This window comes from Theobroma cacao, chromosome 6 (genome assembly GCF_000208745.1).
Source record: "Theobroma cacao cultivar B97-61/B2 chromosome 6, Criollo_cocoa_genome_V2, whole genome shotgun sequence".
NCBI classification, from domain to species: Eukaryota; Viridiplantae; Streptophyta; class Magnoliopsida; order Malvales; family Malvaceae; genus Theobroma; species Theobroma cacao.
Genome location: NC_030855.1, coordinates 19,522,826 through 19,544,692, shown reverse-complemented (window position 1 = coordinate 19,544,692; position 21,867 = coordinate 19,522,826). Strand labels below are relative to the sequence as shown.

General features: G+C 34.8%; 3 protein-coding genes across 4 annotated transcripts; all 3 read right to left on the bottom strand.

Annotated features, from left to right (window-relative positions):
* Nucleotides 1,994-7,634, bottom strand: LOC18596166 (casein kinase I). Its single transcript, XM_007024471.2, has 14 exons — nucleotides 7,187-7,634; nucleotides 7,046-7,086; nucleotides 5,672-5,741; nucleotides 5,408-5,556; nucleotides 5,222-5,317; nucleotides 5,066-5,136; nucleotides 4,396-4,457; nucleotides 4,226-4,289; nucleotides 4,062-4,146; nucleotides 3,849-3,975; nucleotides 3,620-3,702; nucleotides 3,453-3,516; nucleotides 3,126-3,274; nucleotides 1,994-2,770 (listed from the first exon to the last, which is right to left on the bottom strand). Exons 1-14 carry the CDS (start codon nucleotides 7,260-7,262, stop codon nucleotides 2,474-2,476), a joined length of 1,434 nt encoding a protein of 477 aa, XP_007024533.1. The 5' UTR covers nucleotides 7,263-7,634; the 3' UTR covers nucleotides 1,994-2,473.
* On the bottom strand, nucleotides 8,427-14,944 carry LOC18596165 (probable phospholipid-transporting ATPase 4). 2 transcript variants are annotated; one of them, XM_007024466.2, is made up of 11 exons: nucleotides 14,689-14,944; nucleotides 12,144-14,056; nucleotides 11,945-12,055; nucleotides 11,531-11,807; nucleotides 11,360-11,448; nucleotides 11,156-11,228; nucleotides 10,854-11,090; nucleotides 10,597-10,722; nucleotides 9,865-9,963; nucleotides 9,567-9,758; nucleotides 8,427-9,477 (listed from the first exon to the last, which is right to left on the bottom strand). In XM_007024466.2, the coding sequence occupies exons 2-11, from the start codon at nucleotides 13,931-13,933 to the stop codon at nucleotides 8,806-8,808; spliced, it is 3,666 nt and encodes a 1,221-aa protein (XP_007024528.2). In that variant the 5' UTR covers nucleotides 13,934-14,056; nucleotides 14,689-14,944; the 3' UTR covers nucleotides 8,427-8,805. The 2 variants fall into 2 exon arrangements, with proteins under 2 accessions (XP_007024528.2, XP_007024529.2); XM_007024467.2 differs by having other exon boundaries at nucleotides 10,854-11,063.
* On the bottom strand, nucleotides 19,214-21,642 carry LOC18596164 (coatomer subunit zeta-2). Its single transcript, XM_018123817.1, has 6 exons — nucleotides 21,557-21,642; nucleotides 21,075-21,234; nucleotides 20,656-20,803; nucleotides 20,469-20,546; nucleotides 20,112-20,196; nucleotides 19,214-19,893 (listed from the first exon to the last, which is right to left on the bottom strand). Exons 1-6 carry the CDS (start codon nucleotides 21,578-21,580, stop codon nucleotides 19,834-19,836), a joined length of 555 nt encoding a protein of 184 aa, XP_017979306.1. The 5' UTR covers nucleotides 21,581-21,642; the 3' UTR covers nucleotides 19,214-19,833.

Here is a 21,867-nt window from a genome sequence, read left to right as displayed (position 1 = left end):
TGCATAATAATTGGCAACTTCTCAGCAGCCTGGACCCACAGCAGCTCTGCAGTCAAAAGCCATCACCAGGGAGAACATTGATGGTTGCAGAAAATTCATAAGATCAAACGGTCCAAAATTTTATGCAATCTAAATTAATTTTCAACATAAAAAAACACCCATTTTTCTCTCCGCCTACTGATCTAGACGCTCCTAATGTATCCAGTTCTGGTTTTTCAATTCATTTTACCAGGTCAAATATTAACCAATACACGTGGCAGATACGCATCAATGACCATTCAAAATAAGCTGCCCCATGCAAAGTGCAACTGCCTTGCTGTGTGAATCTAAAGTAGAAAATGTCACATCTCTCCACAAACTCTACCCAAGGAAAGACTAAAGGCACCCACTTGAGCTCTTTCCCTTACCCCAAAGAAACCCCAATAAAAAAAAAGAAGAAATTCATTTCAATAAATAATACGACTCCATAACATCATCAACAACTCCACAAAAGAAAGGCAAAAACCCAAACGGTATTGATCATCTCCTTCTCCACTCCCACATATTCATCTTCATCCTTGAACACCTTGCAATCGTTGTCTAGAATTCATACAACCTTTTTTCTTATGGAGGATTTTAGATCCAAGTCATATAGGGATGGAGGGATGCAGATGGGGAGTTACTATGGAGGTAGGGAGGGAGGGCCAAGCAACATGCAAGACCTTAGGTGTTACAGTGCAAGTTATGCAAATTCTGTTCAGCCAAATCAGCTTGGCAAAGAGATTAAGATCAAGAAAAGCAAAAGCCCGTTTGGGTCTTCTTCAAAAAGCTGGAGCTTTAATGATCCTGAGCTGCAGAGGAAGAAGAGGGTTGCTAGCTACAAGGTGTATGCAGTTGAAGGCAAGATGAAAGGGTCTTTGAGGAAGAGTTTCAGGTGGATCAAAGACACTTATACCCAAGTAGTCTATGGGTGGAGGTGATCCATAGGTTCTCCCTCTGTTTTTCTTTTTTTGTTTCCTATTTTTGTTTTGGCTTTGGGGAGTTTGTGTTTTGCTTTGTTGGTGAATGTTGGAGGGGGAACTTGGGGAAATTGGGAAGTTTCCCTGTTGTCTAAGAATCTTGAATCTGAAAAATTTCATAATCTTATATAGCATAACATGAATTATCGTTATAGAATTATAATTATGGACTGTCGGTGTACTTATTTGGCATCTAGGCAAATCTAAATATATGAAATGTGGAAATTTATGTTCAGTCGGTTGAGTTTTTGAAGTGGGTGTGATCAAGATCCATAGCAAAAATTGTACATGTCAATGATTTCTCAGGTTGCCTTCCACTTTCAAAATCGGGTCATTCGGCATTGTGACAGTCTGGTGATTGAGTAGTATAAGGTTAAGGGCTAAGTTGAAACTTGGAATCAAGAGTATCTGGTCAAGATTTTCCAAGTTAGACTATTGTGAAAGGAACAGATCTGTCGTTTTATTCCAGCTGCCGTAGCACAAGAGGAAAGAGTTGTTTCCACAATGTCAATTTCAGCTCTAGATTAGAACTGGGAGGTTCAACTTTGTTTAAAGTGATTTCTGATATTTCCTTCACTTAAAACAATCAAAGCCTTTTTGTTTTGTTTTTTTTTTTTTACTAAAGTTATATCTTACTTTCTGGTATTGCCTTCTCCCTTAAGAATCAGTCAGTGGTCAGTATTGCATTAATGTGATTGGCCAGAATGAATGAATGCTTACCAGAAGCCAAAACAGTACAGGACCACAAGCATTAAAGTTCTCCTTGTAATTGAAGTTCTATTAACGTTTTGACAAGAGATACTAGGTTCCATCTTATGTATACAAACCATTGGCTTGGCTGGTGTTTGTAGAATAGAAAAAGATGATAGAGCAACGTTGTCTACCAGTTTCATGTTTTAATGCTGGAGATGGGACCTGTTGAGTCATGTTGGAGATCTCCTTGAGGTATGATGATTGAGGCACAAGCAAGAGCTGAATCCTACACCAACAAGAAATGATAACAAAACAAAGCAATAAATTTTTTTATAAAAAAAGGCGACAACCAACGCAACTAGCTTAGTTCGTTTGGACCGTCTTTTACTAAATTCAAATGGCAATGGTGATAAGCACAGCGTTCAAAATGCAACCACCTAACAATTCCAAAACAATACAAATAGCCTGGCTTTGAATTTTACAATAATACTTACGTCCACATTATGAAAGAACATCCAACTCAAATATTTTAAACTGCATTTAGACAACAGCCTCTTTACCTGGATATTTTTGATACCTAGGTTTGACATCATCGGGCATCCCACTCTTCCTGTTTCTTTCTTTATTGCTACTTACAGTTATGATTCCCATCTTAGCTTGTGCTTCTCATCTCGGATTTTTTAAAACACAACACAAAGACAACATCTTCTCCACTCCGACTGCATTAGAATGTATACCATCTTAACATTTACAGGAGGCAATAATTTCACGTCAGGTGTAGCCTAATAATGTAACCTCTCATCATTGCTAAAATGCAGGCCTTCAATGCCCCTCAGAGCAGACTCTATATTCTTCATATTTGAGGTGTTTCTACCAGAGGATGAGCGCTTCACCTCCGATGATAAAACAGGTGAGCTTCTTTGCCCACTAGAGATTTTTGGCAGTGATCCTGCACTTGTGTCGATGCTGCGAAGGCGAGAGGGTTCAGAGTCACTCCCCATTATTGCTGCATCACGACTGCTAGAGACAGCAGCTCTCCTTGAAGATCCACTTGAGCGCAAGAAATTAGAACCAGACAACTGCACAAGTCAAGCCAGAAACATTAGTTAGAAAGGGCAGTCGAAATCACACACCATCATATGACAATTTTATACCAGAAAAGGAAAAAGACAGGAGAAAGGGAAGAGGGAGAAGCTGGAAGGATGAGATACTTCTAATAGCACGAAGAAAGCAGGTTTATATATCTACTATATCTCACTTTTTGATATCTAACTACTGTGCATTCAAAAAATAAAACTACACTCAGATTGCATTTGAAAATCACCTTTCAGAAACCAAATTAATCCAGGTCACTATGTCAAAAACAGATACTGGACAATGAGAAACAGGCCTAATCCATGGGAGATCTATACGTCAGGGAAAAAAAAAAATTACCATTGCCATAGGATCTTTAGCTAGAGGAGGATCATTTGCTACTGGACTTTTTTGTTTTGCTAAGTTTCCAGAATTTACAATTGGGCCAGAGTGTCTCCTGCGAGTCGGATCTGTTGAAGACCAACCAGAAGGTCTACCATCTTCTCCACCTGTGCACGGTTATCATTTGCTCGAGTTACACAATGGACCATTATCTAGAATACTATCTTACTGATATTATGCATAAACCAAAATCAGAAAGAATCAAATAAAAAGATACTATATATACACACACACACACATATAAGACTTGACAAAATATGAGCCAAACAGATCAAACAAAGGTACCTGATTGCCGATCAGCAATTGCACCTGCAGGAGGTATGCCAGAGCTTGGTCCAGCACCAGGGCCCTGGAAAAAAAAAAATAAAGTAATGCAATATACGATTAATATCTAATTAAAGGTGTGAAGATGCTAGATCCCAATAAAATACCTAGTTTGGTAAACCACTTACAAGAGCACGGGTAGGAGGATTGGCAATCTGTGACTGCTGATACTTTAATATTGTCCAATCAAACACGTAATCAAACTGAAAACCTGAAATAAGAAGAAAAATAACAAACCATGGTCAAACTTTATAAAATAGAGGTTGCTTCATTGCTTATTTAAAGATTTACAATTTCAGTCATGTATAATATCTTCATCTTTGAACCAAAAAAAAAAAGAACTTGTTCGGTTCTAACCTTCACGAATAAAGAGGTCACGAAAGAGGCGCTTCAGATAAGAATAATCTGGTTTATCATCAAACCGCAAGGACCGGCAGTAATGGAAGTAAGATGCAAATTCAGTAGGATAACCTCGACACAAGGCCTAAGAAGAAATGAGTAAGATTTCCACTCAGTTTAAGTTGATGAAAAGGTATCACAGGCATCAGCTTTAATCAGAAATTGGTTTACCTCAATAGAAGTTGACACTTTCTTTTCACTAATCTTCTCATACTTCTGCTTCTTAGTTCCTGCTTTCAGTCCCTGCCAAGGAAGACTACAACAACATTTGGTTATAACTGAATCATCCCTACTGCTTTGCTCTATGTAAGATAAAAGTGGCGGGCAGTAGTTACCTTCCTCTTAAGAAGTACATAAGAACATATCCAAGTGACTCTAAATCATCCCTACGGCTTTGTTCTACACAAAATGAAAAGAGTTAGTAGTCCAAACTAGTATGAAATATTTATCAATCACTCTCCAGGTTATCTGACAAAGGAAAACGAGGTGGAACATAATGTCCTACCAATTCCAAGGTGAGTATTCATGCTTGCATATCTTGCAGTTCCCGTCAGATTTTTATTTTCTCTGCAATTAATAGAAGCATGTCAAAAAATTTTTAGTCCAAACCAAGCATGTCACAGATTTATAATATACACTATAAGTACACAAAGGTTGTGCCGACACAACCTTTAAGTTCGTTTAACTTTCAATATTTAACAATTAAACAAACCAATAATAATAACTGCATAAGCATCATGCAGTATTTATAGAGAAAAGCTATGACAAAAATTAGAGGGGCTATTAAACCTAAGGGGGGATCTAGTAGAAAAAGGAAACGAACTAAATAATACTCTTAACTAGGATTGGCATGATACGAAAGTGGAAGAAAAATAATGAGAGAAACTAGCTCTTAAAAATTCTAATTCATTCAAAATTCATAACCTCCCATTACAGCTGTAATAAGCAGCCTTAGATAAGCTTATGTCTTAACAGCAAAGATCTTAGAACACCACTAACCTATAACAGTAATAAAGCAACCATGACAGGACCCCGAAGAAAACCAAATCACATAAACAACCTTCTAAGAATATCAAAATACTAAAATCCACATGTACTGACATGACTTCAGATGCAGCATTCAACTTAAACAAATTAATTGAATTCAAGAGTTATGAGCACTCAAGAGGACTGACCGATAAGGAATATGCTGATGAGTTGAAGTATCTCTGTACTTCTTAGCCAGACCAAAATCAATGATGTAGACCTATATGCAATTAAAAATCAAGTAAAAAGTCAGTATATAACATGAAGTTAAAGATCCACCATAAACACAAGTTTTGAGATGATACCTGATTTGCACGCCTTCCTAAGCCCATGAGGAAGTTGTCTGGTTTGATATCTCGATGCAGAAATGATTTTGAATGAACAAATTCAACTCGATTGATCTGATGGAAATACAATAATTACCAAACGAAATTAATGAAACTCAAAGTACACAGTACCAGAATAAATGCACATAATGCAGGAAATCCTACCATCTGATCCGCAAGCATGAGAACAGTTTTAAGTGACAGTTTCCTACTGCAGAAGTTGAATAAATCTTCAAGACTCGGCCCCAGTAAATCCATCACAAGGACATTATAGTCCCCTTCAACACCAAACCATCTTACATTTGGAATTCCAGCTGCCAAAGATAGAGAATAGTAGCATTCACTATTAATATAAGATAAATACGCAGAATAGTGCACTCCGACCCTTCCCATTTCAAATGCACTACAAGCAGGAAAAGTGGTCCTTACTTCCTCCCTGGAGTATTTTATACAACTTCGATTCATACAACAATTGGGGATGCTTTGTCTTCACATTTTCCTGAGTAAAACAAAATTATCAACATTTCTTTGCATAGATATTAGATATAATTGGCGGCACAATCCATGCCACTGACAATAAAGACAAGAAACAAAAGAAAGATGCATGGTAGATCACATCACAATAGTGTTGCTGAATAAAATTGCACTTATCCATGCCTTATATGGGAACATTTTTCAATACACTCAATAGCAAGATTTTAGTCATGCTAGTTGAATTTTTTAAGACAAATGCTATTGTTGAATCATAGTTTCATTATTTAATCTCTGACATGTCAATAAAATTGCTTTAACTTGGACAGCTCAATATGCTATCATGCAATTCAGGTAGTGGCAAGCTGGCTACCAAAACCACTCAAATCATTTTAATTTAAAGACCACGTATGACCAATGCCATGAATCAAGCTCCCATATTTTAATGATCTTCCGAAAATTGCTCCCAATACCCAAAGGCTTTAAGTGAAATGGTGAATTCAAGACACAAACCTAAGCCAAGTGAATCGTTTAACCAACACGAACTATAACCGTAATAGATCTAAAAACATTCAGGGTTATAGAATAAAAACATTCTCCAACTAGACAATAACCATAGTTAATCATCCAGATTCAAAACAATCAGAAGCAATCAATGTAGTTAAGGTCTACTAACCACAACCCCACTTTTCATTGTACACAAATCCTAGCTTAAAACCGGTAAACTAGAAATTACTTAAAATAGAGTAGTATTATCCAACACTGGAGCATTTAAAGCGGTAGAAATTAAAGATGCTCCTCTGCACTATTTTTCAAAAACACAGTTCACTAAGCAGAAAAGGTAAGGCCGGTTTCGTTTTGGACAACCTTTTTCATTTTCCATCAAGGCTTTTATTCTAAACATGGTCAATAAAATAAGGTAAATAACAAAATTTTGAAGTAAATAATACACTTTTTTATACTTTATCAACGAAATCATTACTATACTTGGAAGTAAAATCGCCATTGATAATAACAGCATTACGTGGCGAATTTGTACTGAAATAAATTTCGAAGTAAATAATTGACACTTTCCTACTTTATCAATGAAATCATTACTATACTTGGAAGTAAAATTACCATTGATAAACCTATTTAATAACAGCATTAGCCGGCGAATTTGTACCGAAAAAAACTACCAATCATTGAGCTGGTTAACTAATCATCTTGCAAGTCAAACCATAGCAGATATTTCATTCATCATTCTTCACTTACTAATATAAAACATTTGCAATGAAAATACAAAAATTTAATATAAAAAGGCGCAAACTTCATTAGAAGGAAATTACTTACAAGCTTAATCGCAACCTCCTCATTCGTTTGAATATTAGTACCTAAAATTAAAACAAACGTAACAAAAAGATAAAAATATAATAAATACTTCAAAAAGAAAACAAACATAAAAAAGAAGAAGAAGAGTGAAAAAGCACAAACCGAGATAGATCTCTCCAAATGATCCGCTACCGATCTTTCGACCGAGCCGATACTTGTTCCCAACTCGCGGCTCCATAATAGCCGAATAAACAAAATGAAAATTAAAATCAAATAAAAAAACCTAGTTCTCTTTTTCTCTTTCTCTTTCTGTAACGCTCAATTTAGATTAACATAAACAAAAAAAGGAAAGAAAACCCTAAACCTTAAATACCATTTCACCAAAAGAGAGAAAAAAGGAAAAGGAAAGAAAATAAAAGGAATTTAAGGGCCGTATAAAGAAGGCAGTGCTGGAGTAGAAGGGGGAGGGAGAGGATGTGATGATTGAGCAGGAATCAACGGCGTAGAAGCGTTGTAGGGGTGGGGAGCGGGTACATGGATAGGAATAAAGAGGGGAACTTCCTCTCTCTCTCTAAAAGGGAAGAGAATAACGAAATTAGAGAGAGAGAGAGAGAAAGATAGCATTATTATTATTATTGTTCCTTCTTAGTGTAGCAGGATAACTGATCTTCAGCGTTGATCCAATCGAAAGCCCAAGCTTTTCCGAGGCTCGAATGGAGTATCAAACGCTGTCGTTTCTCCTTTTCCTTACATTTCGGCAGGTGCTCTAACTTTTACTTTTTATTACGAAAGAGGACAGAAATCATGTCTTCAGATGCGAATCTCGAATTTTTTTTAATATTTCTATGTATATCACTTTACATTTTTTATTACTTGTTTTTTCCCTTTTATGTCATCCCATTTTGCTACAGATTAGAATTAAGATTTATAAACCGATTATTTTTTCCTAATATATACATGTCAATTAGGGCAAATTACATTTAATCATTACAAACGAGTGTAAGAAAATTAATATATTCAATTTTGAGTTATGATCCTATATATATATATATATATATTATCACAATGTTTTCTCTTTTTAAGTAAAACTCAAAGATAATGGGATATAAATGAATTAGATATGCTTAGATCCTCATTTCTTAGTGCAATGCAAATAGAATAACGACTGGGAAGATGGGAAAGGGATCAAAGCCAGTCCAGTAGTTGCAAAATATAGCTTAAACATGCAAACTTTCATTTCTAAAATCCTGTTGGATTAGGTTTGGAACAAGAAAATGAAAGCTGAGACCTAGTCCTACCAAATGGAATCAACCCAAACTCATGGAGTTAGGAATGAGTCTAAGATTGGACAAGAGCATAAGTAAAGACATACAAGTAAGCATTAAAGTCAATGAACAAGACAAGACCAAAACTTCAAACAGGTTTATTAGTTCAACATAAGGAAGATTGACTTGCTTCAAATCCTGCTTTTTCTTTACAACAACAGTTTTAACATTGTTACATTGTACAGAATTATACAAACAAGCCGAGATAAGGCAAATCGTAAATAATGATGAAGATATCGACTATTTTCACAAGCTACAACTCTTATATGTGTGTCAAGTAGTGTACATACAACAGCACCCAAGGCCTTTGTATAATGAATGGGACTTTAATCTAATAAGGATCAACAAATGAATTAAAAAGAAAAAAGAAGAAAAAGGCCTCAAAGTAAAACTGCAAACGGCTGAAACAAGAAAAACCTAAAAATCTTCAAAAATAAACTAAGTTCATGAGCATTGTTATGATGGCGACATTGGACTATGCGTTTCCAAAGATGGTTGTTTTCTTTGCAATCTGCCTCTTAACTGCCTGATCTTTGCATCTACCCGTGCTGTGAACCCGATCTTAGTTTTCTGTCTTGCCTTCGATCGCTCCCTACTCCACATGCGTTGATCCTCAACATCTTTCCTATAGTACTTGATCTCTTGGATGATATGATGATCCAATGGGTGGAAACATCTCTGGAAAGATATATGGGCCATGTATGGGAGATTACAAGCAACTGTTACTAAGAGGGTGGCTGACCAATAGATGGGTGCAGGAGCAAGAGCTTCCACTAGAATTTGGTAGGCATTACCAGAAATAGTGGGAGATACCATGCCATAAACTAGGAGAAACAAATACCAAGTGACAATGCTGCCCCATATGAAGAGGTGTTGGATCCATGTGAAGTGGCTCATTGTGAGTGCAATCTGGCAATTGAGAGCCCAAATGATGCAAGTGAACATTGTCGTGCCCAAGGCAGCCATATCAGCAGTCTGGCCTCCAGCACGGAAAGCTTGGTCATAGAAGATGATAATATTGAGGAAGAAAATGATGAGAGAGGAATATAGACCATTGCCCATCCACCCAAGTATTCTATACCAGTCGAAAAACAAATTTCTAGGTCCTTGCTGATATAATGCAGGAAACTGCAACATGAATAGGCATGCATAAGTCTTGTAATAAAGTCACCAGCAATATGGATGAATTGCTAAAAAAGAATTGTTTACAGACTAACCTGTAAGCAGACCTCGGAAGAAACATCTTGCTCAAAAACTCCTAGTGAGATTACAGGCAATGAGGTAAGAACGACATTGAACAATAACATGTACCAGTCGTCGTAAACTGATTGTCCAGAAAAGCCTGTGAACGCCTCAAAGTAAAAGAGGGTGAGGCCAAATGCTATATTCTTGTAGAAGAAATAGCAAACCTGAATCCAAAATACCAAAGTTTAAATGGTACAGCATTAGAGGAGAACGAAGCATAAAAAATGCAAGAAAATGAAACATTCTTGCAGACAAATCCCTACTAATTACCATCTGTGCAATCCTCTTATAACACCAGTGTCCATGGACAACAAGAAGTCTTTCCAAGAAACGAAATTGGGCAACAGAGAAGTCACTGGCCATTACAGCCTGCAAAAGGGAACAAGTTGTAATTCACTAACATGCAGAGACAACTTGTCTTAAGAAGCATCACGTCAAGATAGACAGCTAAAGTCTAAAATATAATAATTAAATACATCAAACAAGATACAGAAGGAAACGATTATCTGCACTTGAGAGAACGTAATACTGAACATTTTAATAAGTCACTGCTCCTAAACATTTCTGAGTACAGTCAAAAGAAGCCTAACAATATCTTAATCTCCCTATGAGGATGGTTGCATATAAACTGCTAAGTTTTACATCATTTACTAATTAAATAGAAGAGCAGCTGACAAAGAACCATGAAGCTAAAAAACTTGACTACATCTTCCTCCAAGAGAGAGATATATATTATAAATGCAGAAAAGGACCAAATGAGCAAATTCCCATCTAAAATCCAACTCTAATGAGATAGTCTCTCCTTTTCTACAGCTCATAAATATGAATATCCTTAATATAAAACTACATAAAATTTGCTACTACCAATGGAGAAATGATATTGCAAAAAGTGAAAATGAAAATTGACAAACAACCTTGAAGCCTTCTTTTTTGAGGCAAAAAAAAAAAAAGGTTAGTATTATAGCTGCATTGTGTAGAAAGAGAGTTAGATATGTTACCAACCTGCATACCTTCAACACCACTGATGCCGACTCCAATGTCAGCTTCTTGAATCATTCCAACATCATTTGCACCATCGCCAATTGCTAAGGTGGTTTTCCCAGTTCCTTCTTTTACTAGTCTTGTTACCTGGTACCAAAAATAAGTACTAAGTAAGTAGACTACAAAATAATATTTCCACTGTCAGGAATGTCACCTGATTTCATCGTCTAAAAGCTTAAAAAAAGCTAGGAGGAAAAGAAAGGAAAAAGAAATCTTACTAGTGCCTTCTGCTTGGGAGACACACGACAGCATATGACAGATGCACAATCAACTGCTAAGCCTAAGAATTGCTGCTTCATATCATCCCCCAAGGCATATGCTAGAGTCTTCCCATCAATGATCAAAGCAAATGCAGCATGTGGATCTTTTTCTAGTTTGATCATTTGTGAAGCATTGGTAATTTGCATCAATATATTCTCCTTAACTACCTGATCGGTAACAAAAAGCAACGCAGTCTAACATCAAATGAAACAATTTCCTGAAGAAAAGTTCCTGTCCTATTTCACAAAGAAATGCATACCTCTTTGGCATCTGAACTAATTGCTGTAATACAGATCTGCTTCATGCCTTGTCTCAGTAAACTGCAAGCATATCTGCATCACACAAAGAAACTTTCATTAAATTGCTTTCATTGAGCATCTTTCCATGAGAAATCCAATTTCAGGTACCCAAGAGAAGTAAGAGGTACTGAAAAGAGCCTAATATTAAATGGTAAGAGACAGACCCTATGTTTATAGCAGTTTCCATCTTGTCCCCGGTCAAAACCCAGATCTTCAGACCAGCTTGTGCAAGTTTATCTATACATTGTGGTACCTGAAATGAAGAGAAGTTAAATTAGGTTGAAGTAAAGAAAATCAGAAATATCTTAGAGCAAGCAAGCAAGGATAACACATACCCCCTTTTGCAATTTGTCTTCCACAGCAGTAGCACCAATGAGAATCAACTCCCTCTCCATCATATCTGCCACCTTTTCAAGCATTGTCTCTCTATCAGCCCCAATAGAAGTTTTTGCTTTCTGAAATTCATTGTTCCAAGCAGAATACTCAGACTCTTCAAGCTTTCTATAAGCGAGCGCCAATGTACGTAAGCCGGCTTCTCCATACTCATTCAAATGCCTAGTGGTATCTTCCTCATACATTCTTCCATTCTTTGATAACCGATCAAAAATAATGCTGCATAAGCCAAACAGAGAGATAATTAATCAGTCAAACATAAATCATCAGGCCATTTAACGTACGGATTGGAGTAGGCTACCTTGTTCATCTGTTAAAACCTTTGAAGAAGTCAAAAGAGCAATAAAGAGACTAACCTGTCAGCACCTTTACACAGGAGAAGAATCTGCCCATCTTCATCCCTCACAATTACTGTCATCCGCTTTCTTTTGCTCGTAAATTCCAACATATTTAGAATTTTGAACTCCCTACAAGAAACCAAGAGGACCATTAAGATGCTTAAACAAAAGGAATTCAAAAGTGATTAGCAAAGAGACATTGTGGATTTGATCCAACCTTTCAATTGGTTGTCCTGAAGATGAATATCTTTCATGGATAAACACACTTGATTGTGTTCTTTTAAAAAACTCAAAACCAAATTCTCTGGCTGCAACAAGAAAGGCTCCTTCATCAGGTGACTCTGCTTCATATGTATAACTGCCGGTCTCTTCATTCAGCTCAGGGATAGCAGTGTGACAAATTGCTAATGTTCGGAAAAATAACTTAATGATGTCTGCTTTAGGCTCTTTCAACCAGTTCCCTTTCATGATGCGGCTGTCCTCAAAGCTAAACCCTTTTATGGGAGATTTATAATTCTTTTCATCTTTGGAAGTAACAACAGTCTCCAGTTCAATTTCTTGTTGTTTGCCTTTTTGCCTGGAAACAGTTGATCTTTCTACATCCTGATCCTCAAGGTCAATAGCCATCTGTTGTGCAGCAGCAAGTTCAACTTCACTAGAGCGCACACCATATGCAGTACCAGCAATGGAACATCTAAGAAAATCCATCTGATTGCAGGTCAAAGTGCCTGTTTTGTCCGATAGGATTGTATCCACCTGACCCAACTCCTCATTTAAATTTGATGTCCGTGCTTGAGCAGGATTCCCTGTTTCTTCATCATACATTTGTATGTCTTGATTAATAAAGGTTGCTTGCAAAACCTTCACCACCTCAATCGAAACATAAAGTGAAATAGGTATTAAATAGCCATAAAGCATGAGGGCAGTGACCAGATGGGTAACCCCTGATACAACAGGCTTTTCTGGATTATAATAATCATCTGTACTCTGGGGTTGCAGATACCACCAGTCTGGCATGTAGAACTTTGTTTTCACAGCAAAGCCTATGGAGCTCATCAATGAGATCACCAGAAGGAGGCTGAAAAGAACATATATTATATAATCCATTTTCCTTTCTATTCTGCTTCTCTTTGAAGGGGACTTCGTGGCATTCTGCATGACTTTGCTATCATGACCAGTGAAAATCACAACACCGTAGACAAAAGCTGTATTGCGCAGCTTTGAATCTCTAAGGAGAATCTGGCTAGGGTCAAGAGGATAGACTTGACGTTCGTATTCAAGATTACCAACAAAGGTGTAAAGGCTGGGGTTTGGATCTTCACATTTAATTGTTCCTGTGAAGTTCTTGAAAGCCTCATCATCATCCAAAGGCAAGGTTACCTCCAAAGCTCTCTTTACCTTCAAGTTTGTCTCACCATCTAAATTCATAGTCTCCACATAACAAATTCCGTCCTCGTAACTTGATGACAAGAGTAGTAAATCTGCTGGAAAAAACTGATCCTTTTCCACTTTCAGCACATCTCCAACCTGAACCTTCTGCCACGACTTATTACCAAAAATGCCTTCCTCTTTATGAACTTTTCCTTTCCGAGTATTAACCTTCATATCTTGCATAAACCTTCGCCAATCCTCCAAAGCTTCCTTTGCCATGCTAAGCCCTACAACAAAGGCCAAGGGGGCTATCATGCTCACAGCAGAAAATGGCGAAAGGGGTGTAACTGAAATAATTGCAGCTCCAAGGAAGTACAAATTGGCAACTCGGTGGAATTGTTCATACAAAGCTTTTGGCAAGAAAGTGAGAAAATTATACTTGGTTGTGGATATGTAATTTGACCGGTAATTTAAAGGTTTTTTCTTGTGCATAAGAGGTTGGTTGCAATGCACAATTCTTGAGTATCCAGGCCCTTCGATAGAATGTGGCCCCTCTTCAGTAGCACTTGGCCTAAGACATGAGAATGTATAGAGATGACTCCGCCGGATCCGTGCTCTTATCCTACCCCCTGCCATCTCTTAGAATCAAGCTTTAAAAAGCAACCAGCGCACAACTGTCAAACAAAGAGAAGCTCCAAACCTAGCCTTCCCTGGTGGATATTAATGCAGCCACTGATTCACAGTTCCTTGCTTTAGGACCTGATTTCACAAAACCAAATGGAAATTAAACGTAAGTACATAACTTATATACACAAATTGAAGCTTATAACAATTAGAGCTCCATATAAAACGCCAAAAATTCTAAAACACAAACATTCTGAAAATGTGATATTTAAATTACATTCAATATTCTTGCTTTACCCAGATTTGAAAGTCTTACGACCGTTAAAAGTCTAGGAAGAAAAGAGAATTAAGGGAAAGATGAGAACAAATCTACATTGGTGAAAGCTACAAAATTGACCAAAAAAAAAAAAGATGTTGACGTAAAAATTAACAGAAAAAGCATCCATATGGCCAGTCCCAACGTATCCAGAACTCAACATTAAAAATACCAAATTTTGATAGCTGGAATAAAAATCCCATACCCAATTCCGCTTTTCACCTCAAATATCCAAATAAACAGCTAACATTATTGAAATCATGAAATCAAAGAGGAGGTGGACAAAGGAGACAATGCCCAGCTAAAACTTTAAATTTTCAACAAATGAGCAGATCATTGATATTTGACCCAAAGAAAGAAACCCAGATAGTAAAAGTTTTGAAAATTTAACCAAAACAACAATTTATAAAACCGACAAGAAGAAAAGGGAGGCCAAAACAAAAAGGGGTACCTTGAATCTGGAGGCTGGTTCATCTTCAATTCAAAATTAACAAACCCATCTGCGAAAACCATTGAAAAAGAGTAGACAATATCTTTTGCAGATCAAGAAATAGGGAGAGACAAGCAAAAAAGGAGACGAGTTTTTATTTTTTTTTAATTTTGATTAAGGGAGGAAATCTAGAGAGAGAAAGAGCCTAGCCAGGGTTTTAGGCTTAGGAGAGAGAAATTTTCTCTCTCTCTCTTTGAACCAATGACAGGAATTCCCGGGGTCCCCTTGCCTTCTATAAATAATACTTTAAAAATATTTATAATATATATTTTTTTCTATTTTCCAAAATTCCACTTGTATTTTCTCTTCGAACTTCATTCAGTTTTTCTTTTTTGAAATTTATAAGGTTTCTTTCTTTCTTAAATTTGAACACAGATCAACTTTTTGATCGGTTCTTCTTTGTAAAGAATGACCTGGCTGGGGATCAACTTTTTTTTTATTTATTAAAAAAAAAAACCAGCCAAAGGAGAACCAGTCTTTTCTAACGTTTTGTCCTTCGTGGGGCCCCTTTTTTATCCTACGTGGCAGATGCTCCCCTCAGTCTTTTACTCGTTTTCTTTTTAATTTTTTTTTTCTTGTCCCTCCTGTCTCGGTTTGGCAAAATAAAAAGAAAAATTTAGTATACATATCCCTACTAATAATTTCGTGTATTTAAGTTTTCCGAGTGAGGTTTTAGACAATTTAGACAAAGTGGGACCCACCTAATATTGAGTTTAGGAACTCCTGGACATTAAGCATCTTTACCTCTGCAAATGTTCTCCGATGTTACTGGGATGCAGAGGAAAGAATGAATGAATTTATATTTGCATAATTTTGATTTAATAATTAAATTTACCTAAACTTAAATTGAAAGCTTAATTTTAGTCAGAGGCTGGAAATACGGGCATCTTGAAATTGTCTTTGTGGAAACTGATATTGAGTTTTTTCTATTTATGCCGACTGAAATTGTCCACTACACTCTGATGGTAAAATTGTAAATAATTATTCATTTCTTTGTTCAGTTGATACTATTAAAACGACGTCATAAGTCATAACCGTGTTTGCTACCTGTTTCCAGAATGCACGAAGCCGTGATTTGTTTGATTGCCGGTCAACATTGGGAACACATGGGGAACATTGGGATCAAAAAATCTGTTTTCCCACGAGAATTCATCAAATCGGACGGTGGTGAATCGGCTGGTGATTAAAAAAATGGTAAAATGTGGGACACCACAGCAAGTTCTCCCACTCCTTCCCTCCCGTCATGATCGATTATTTAGTCATTATTTAGTCAACTTAAATGATGCAGGCTACATCCTGCTTCTGGAAAAAAAAAAGAAATACAAATTAATATTGTTAGGTATACAAAAAAAGTGGTATTTTAAACCCATTTTTTACGTTGGTAAAATTGAATTCTCTTAAGTTAAATTTTCTTGGTCAGCTCTTTGTTATTTTAGCAAAATATAATTAAATTAAATACTACATCTTACAGAAGAAAGAGAATTTTGCTTGCTTTTACTAATATATGTTTTTCTTTCTTATGTACTTAAGCTTAAGAAGTGGGTTTGAATTGAAGCATTCTACTTGGATGACCCTTTAGGCCTTTTTACTATTTTTTTAAACAGCAACTAGGATATTAACTTATTCTTTGATCTAAACAATGATTTATAATGCACATACAATTTATTTTTAAAATGTCACAACATAAAATATTTAAAATTTTATAAAATAAAATCTTTATAAATATTTTTAAGACATTAAGGGCGTGTTTGGTTTGAAAAATGAAATAGTCATTCCTCATCGATTATCATTTTTGACATAAAACTATATTTGGTTTAATAAAATAACTATTGTTTAGAATAATCATTTCAAAAGGGGCTTGAATAGCCATTATCAAGATCCCCATGACAATGACTATTTCAAATTATTGAAAATAAGAAAAAAAGTTAATTAGATAAAAATATTTTTTATAATTAAAAAAAATTACCTTATAAAATAATATTAAACTTATTTTTTTCTCTCTCTTTCTCACTCTTTTTCTCTCTCTAAAGCATAGAAGATACAAATTTTTTTAATTCATTTCCCAAAAAAGGAAATAAAAATATTTTAAATATTATTTAATATATTAATATTATTTGATTATAGTAAATATTATAAGGAATATTATTTAATATTATTATTTGAATATAATAAATGTAATAAAGATTATTATATAGTATTATTTAAATTTAATGAAGAATGTATTTTGTCTTTTAATATTAAATATTATTTAATTATAATAAAAGGTTTAATAATATTAAATATTCTTAAATTATAATAAAAATACATTTGTATTTTGGTGAAAATATTATTTAACTATAATAAAAGGTATTTTGATTTTATTACTTAGAATATTTTTATCTTTTAACAAATAAATTCTTTAATTTTAATAAAAATGTATTTTTATCATTTACCACTTATTTCTTAATTATTCCTCAAACTATTTCTGTCAACCAGTCATTAAACATTCTTATAAACCAAATTATATAATAGCTATTCCGCTCTTATTCTATTATTACAGAATAACGATTCTATTTTTTCTCTATTCCATTATACGAAGCAACTGATTGAAAAAAATTCAAAATTAAATAATAGCATGATTCAAATTAAAACTTTTTTATTAAATAATAAGTATCATTAAATAAAATACTATTTATTATTTTATATTTGTTGACATTGATATAAAAAATAAAAATATTATAGATTTATATTATCATGTCATATAAATATATGACATCGTTATTTATTACGACATAATTACATATCATATCAATATCATATAACATAAAATGACGAATAACAATTTGATTTATAATAATTAATTAACAGTTAATTAAAAAATATTTAATTTAAAATAAAATATAAAAATATTAAGATAAAAATATATATTTATTTTAATTTTATAAATAATTTATTTTTTCAAAATATTATATCATTTTATTATCTATAAAAAAAAAAAGTGTCGGAAGCAATGCAGGACCTATTTCTCGTTCTAAAAAATTCAATGCTGCTAAGATATTTTAGTTGATGATGTAAAGGCATACGATACAAGGAGATTTCAACGGCGTTGGCCATCAAGTAACTACTCCTCTTTCCTATGAAAAAGATTATTAAATGCCTGGCATTGATATTTTATTTTTAAAAGGTAATAAGGCATTGATACCTAAAAGTGAAATAAATACTTACTACTACTTAATTTAATAATAGTTAATTAGTCATATCAGATATGGATCATCTCTTTTGTGCATACTAAAGTTAAATCATTATTAGGTTTCGCAATGATGATTTGTTAAAACTTTGCATTCTGTCTACAGATTAAGATTTAAACTATAATTTCAAAAAATGTGGATAAGGCAACTAGTTTTAATTCATGATAGTTGTATCTTACCTATCCCAATTATCCAAAAAATATGTGGTTGGTTTTGATTACTTCGTTACCATCTTGCTTGATAAAACCAGCAACAGCAACAGCAATAATATTTTATTTGAAAAAATAAATAAATTTAAGATACTAAATCAAATTAAATTTATATGTTGAAATAAAATATATAAAAAGAGAGGACTTCCTCCAATATTAATGAAAACCAAATGCTATACTAATGATTAATTTGTCAAAAATGGCCACTATGATATGAAGGATTAGAATCTTTTTTTTTAAAAAAAATTAAATTTATATTATTTTGGATGTGTACTTTTGCATAAGAAATAATGTTGACCACTTAATGTTTTCTAAGTTCCCCAAAAAGGGCCAATAGTCTGCAAATTAAATGATATTTAAAGCGGTTCGTGGTTGATGGGCTCCACTACATTAACCCCCTTTTATCAACATTATACTCGATTTACAATGCGAAAGAAAAAGGGCTACGGTCCAATCATATTGTATGAATAAAACGTGCCATGTTTTAAAATTTTGGCGAACAAGCTTCTCGCTTTGTGGGTAAAGGCTGATCATTTACTTCCACAGGGAGATAAGGTCGGATCAAAGCTAAGCTGTAAATCCCACTATCTAAAGCAGATCAACTCGGTTTGCTCAGACGTGTTAATTTTATTTTAATTCATAATATAAGAAAAGGAAATTCGAATATTAAACTTTTTTTTTTCCATTTTAAATTATGAGTGATATTCGATTATTCTTAGTGACTTTATTGGTCCATGGGACAGCAATTTCTCTGCAACATCCTTATGCTTTCTTTTACGTTTTCCTAAGTTAATGGTTTTTTCGGATCTGCCGTAGACTTTCGTGGAAATTGATGTAAATGGACCACAATGATTCCAACTTTGATTTTTTTTTCCTTTATTTTTTTTCTTTGGGGTGGATTGGACCTTGGAATTTAGTTTCAGCATATGATCTTCTAGAAAAATGAATATTAGGGTCAAATTAATGATGCTAATTATACAATTAATAAAAACATAGACATGAAAATTGTATATACTGCAACAAAGAAGAAAATGGAAGAAAAGACGCCAGGCTTGGGTCCATGGTATTGGTAAGCCGCAGCATCCAACCCTCAAAGACAGGACAAGATGCTGCGATCTAATGCTTCATTGACCCAACAAGACTTGTGTGATAGCTATAGCAGTAAAATACACGGCTCTTTATCTATTTTGCTGAAAGAGCCAAAGAAGTGACATCCCACCCATTAAATGTGCGATCCCTTGTCAGTCCTAGGCATAAAGAAATTCAAAGAGGGCGGGCAAAGGTTTTTTCTTCTTTTCCAGCTTCTTCAAGGGCTTGTAGCAATCAACTTTTTCTCTAGTAGGCAAAGGAAAGAGGAGTTGAAATGATGAGAGCCGGTGGAACAGATAAGATTCATCAAAGATTTATTTCCCCTTTGGTGCACGCTATGGTCCAAAATATTTGGCATTGTAAATTAAGCCCGGATCAATAATTGAGCAAAAACTGACAGAATTGCTATCTATTTCCATTATTTTGATTGATTGGATAGAAATAAAAGCCCACAACACATTGGGGGGCGGTCATGTTTCAAGCTCAGAAAAGAATAAAAAGGAATTACATATAGAAGAACCAAGTGCCAACTGCCAAAATGGGATTAAATCAAAGTGAAGAAGGCTCTGGGAACACAGATATCATTTTAGAAGTGTTCTTGTCAAGTGTTCACGAGCTGTAGCCAATGCTTGACTTATTGTCTGCAATGTTAGAATAGAAATATAAGCCCTATAATTGTCATCAACAGTTCAGATGACTAAGATGGGCATGGAATAGGCATAAATCACTCTGTTTAGGAGCATATTTGAAGTTGATGTTAGGCATCTCATGATAATTAGCAAATTTCAAGGATTTGAGATCAGTCTGTTTTGGCAATCTCGTCATTTGAACACAGAAAGCAAGATTAGAATAATGTCACCTGCTCAGACAATGGTGCTGAAACTTCCATGTTTTGGATTGCCACCTTTCCTGCTAGAACATTTGCATCCGTTTCGAGTATCATCCTGCTCCCCACAAAAAAGGAAAAATCCATGATTTGTACATTTTTTTTTGCTGATGAATGAGTTGTGCCTATCATATTTTCATTGTTGATAAAAGATAAAGAAGCTTTCTTATATACATAAATAGTGATTATAAATTGGGGGAGCTGTTCAATGATGACATTGATATTGGTGGCATTTTCATAATGATCTTGGTCTTAGTGATGTGATGCTTGAAACTAAGAGAAAGGATATTTATAATCTTCCATGAATTATAAAGGCAACGTATTGCATACCCTTGATCAACAATTTCATCAATGCATAAGAAGATGAGATCTAAGTTCTCAAGTGCCTCCCTTTTATCAATAGTGTTCCTACAATGAGGGCACAAAAAATTGGTGATATAGAAGCATAAAATTAGGCATTGAAAATCAAAATTATAAATTGAAGGCTCAAGTCACGAGCTAAAAGCAAAAGCAAAACCTCACAAGAAGAGAAATTGCATCATAGAGCCCCTGAAGCACACCGGCTAGTACGAGTTCATTTTCATCATCACCCCCAGTTACAAAGAAGTGGAGGTCCTGGACAAACTTATAGATAACAATGTTGCTATCAAACATTGTGATTTCAGCTGCATATGAAATAGAACATATCAACAATGCAAGTCTCAAGCTTAAAAAGAAAGGGATTGATCAAGATTTCAGTATATACCCACCAAGAGGTTCCTATGAGCTGATTAATTAGATAATAAATTGCACTCTAGGATTAGCCAGAGGTATCTTTTAGCATATGAGCACTGCATAGAGCATAAACTCCATGCAACTCAAATTTTGCGTTAACTTGATAGGGAAAAGGAAAATGTTGAATGTGATTAAGGAGTAATAAAACCTCATGTCGATTACCTTCCGTACGAGCATTTGATTTGAGTGTCTTTGTGAAGAGAGATTTTTCAAAAGCTAACTTGGCACTATTTGTTGGCCATTCATCCGAGTAGTACTTAACTGCTACACGTTTCCCTTCAGAGTCCAGAATAAGAATGTTCTTTACTGCAGGGCATGAATCCTATAAAACAAATAAACAACAATAATTGAATCATATTAAGATAGCATGATCCTACAAGTTCACCATTCAGTTAACTTTAAATTACGCCCAACATTTTCAGATCCACTCAAAAAAGCATTCCCAGAATCACATTGTGCAAACTACTAATTACTGTTAACATCCATATCTTTCATGTAATAATTACAACATGCAGATCAATGAGAAAAATACAAGAATATTTACAATCCAAATGCAGCCAAAACAAACACAAAGGGGAATGCAAAGCATTAACAAAGAAAACTGAATCATGGGTAAGGACTGAGAAAGAGAGAAACTTACGTACCCTAGAGGAAAAGAAGCGAGCCATGTTTGAATGAAGAGAAGGTTGCGGTTAGTTGGGCTTTCAGTTATATGTATGTGCAAGTTGTTTTCATTTTGGTTGAGGTGGATAAAGAACCATTTTGAATGGCTAAAATAGCCCATTGGAGAGAGTTTCATGCAATATCTGAACATGTGGTCAAATTGTTTAGCTAAAAGAAAGGAGAGGGAATAAAAGAACCGTTCGTCTTAAAATTTTAATTTCACTGACAACACCAATTTGTGTTAACATTGTTTAATGTGACATGGAACTTTCCAAAATTGCACTATGGTATA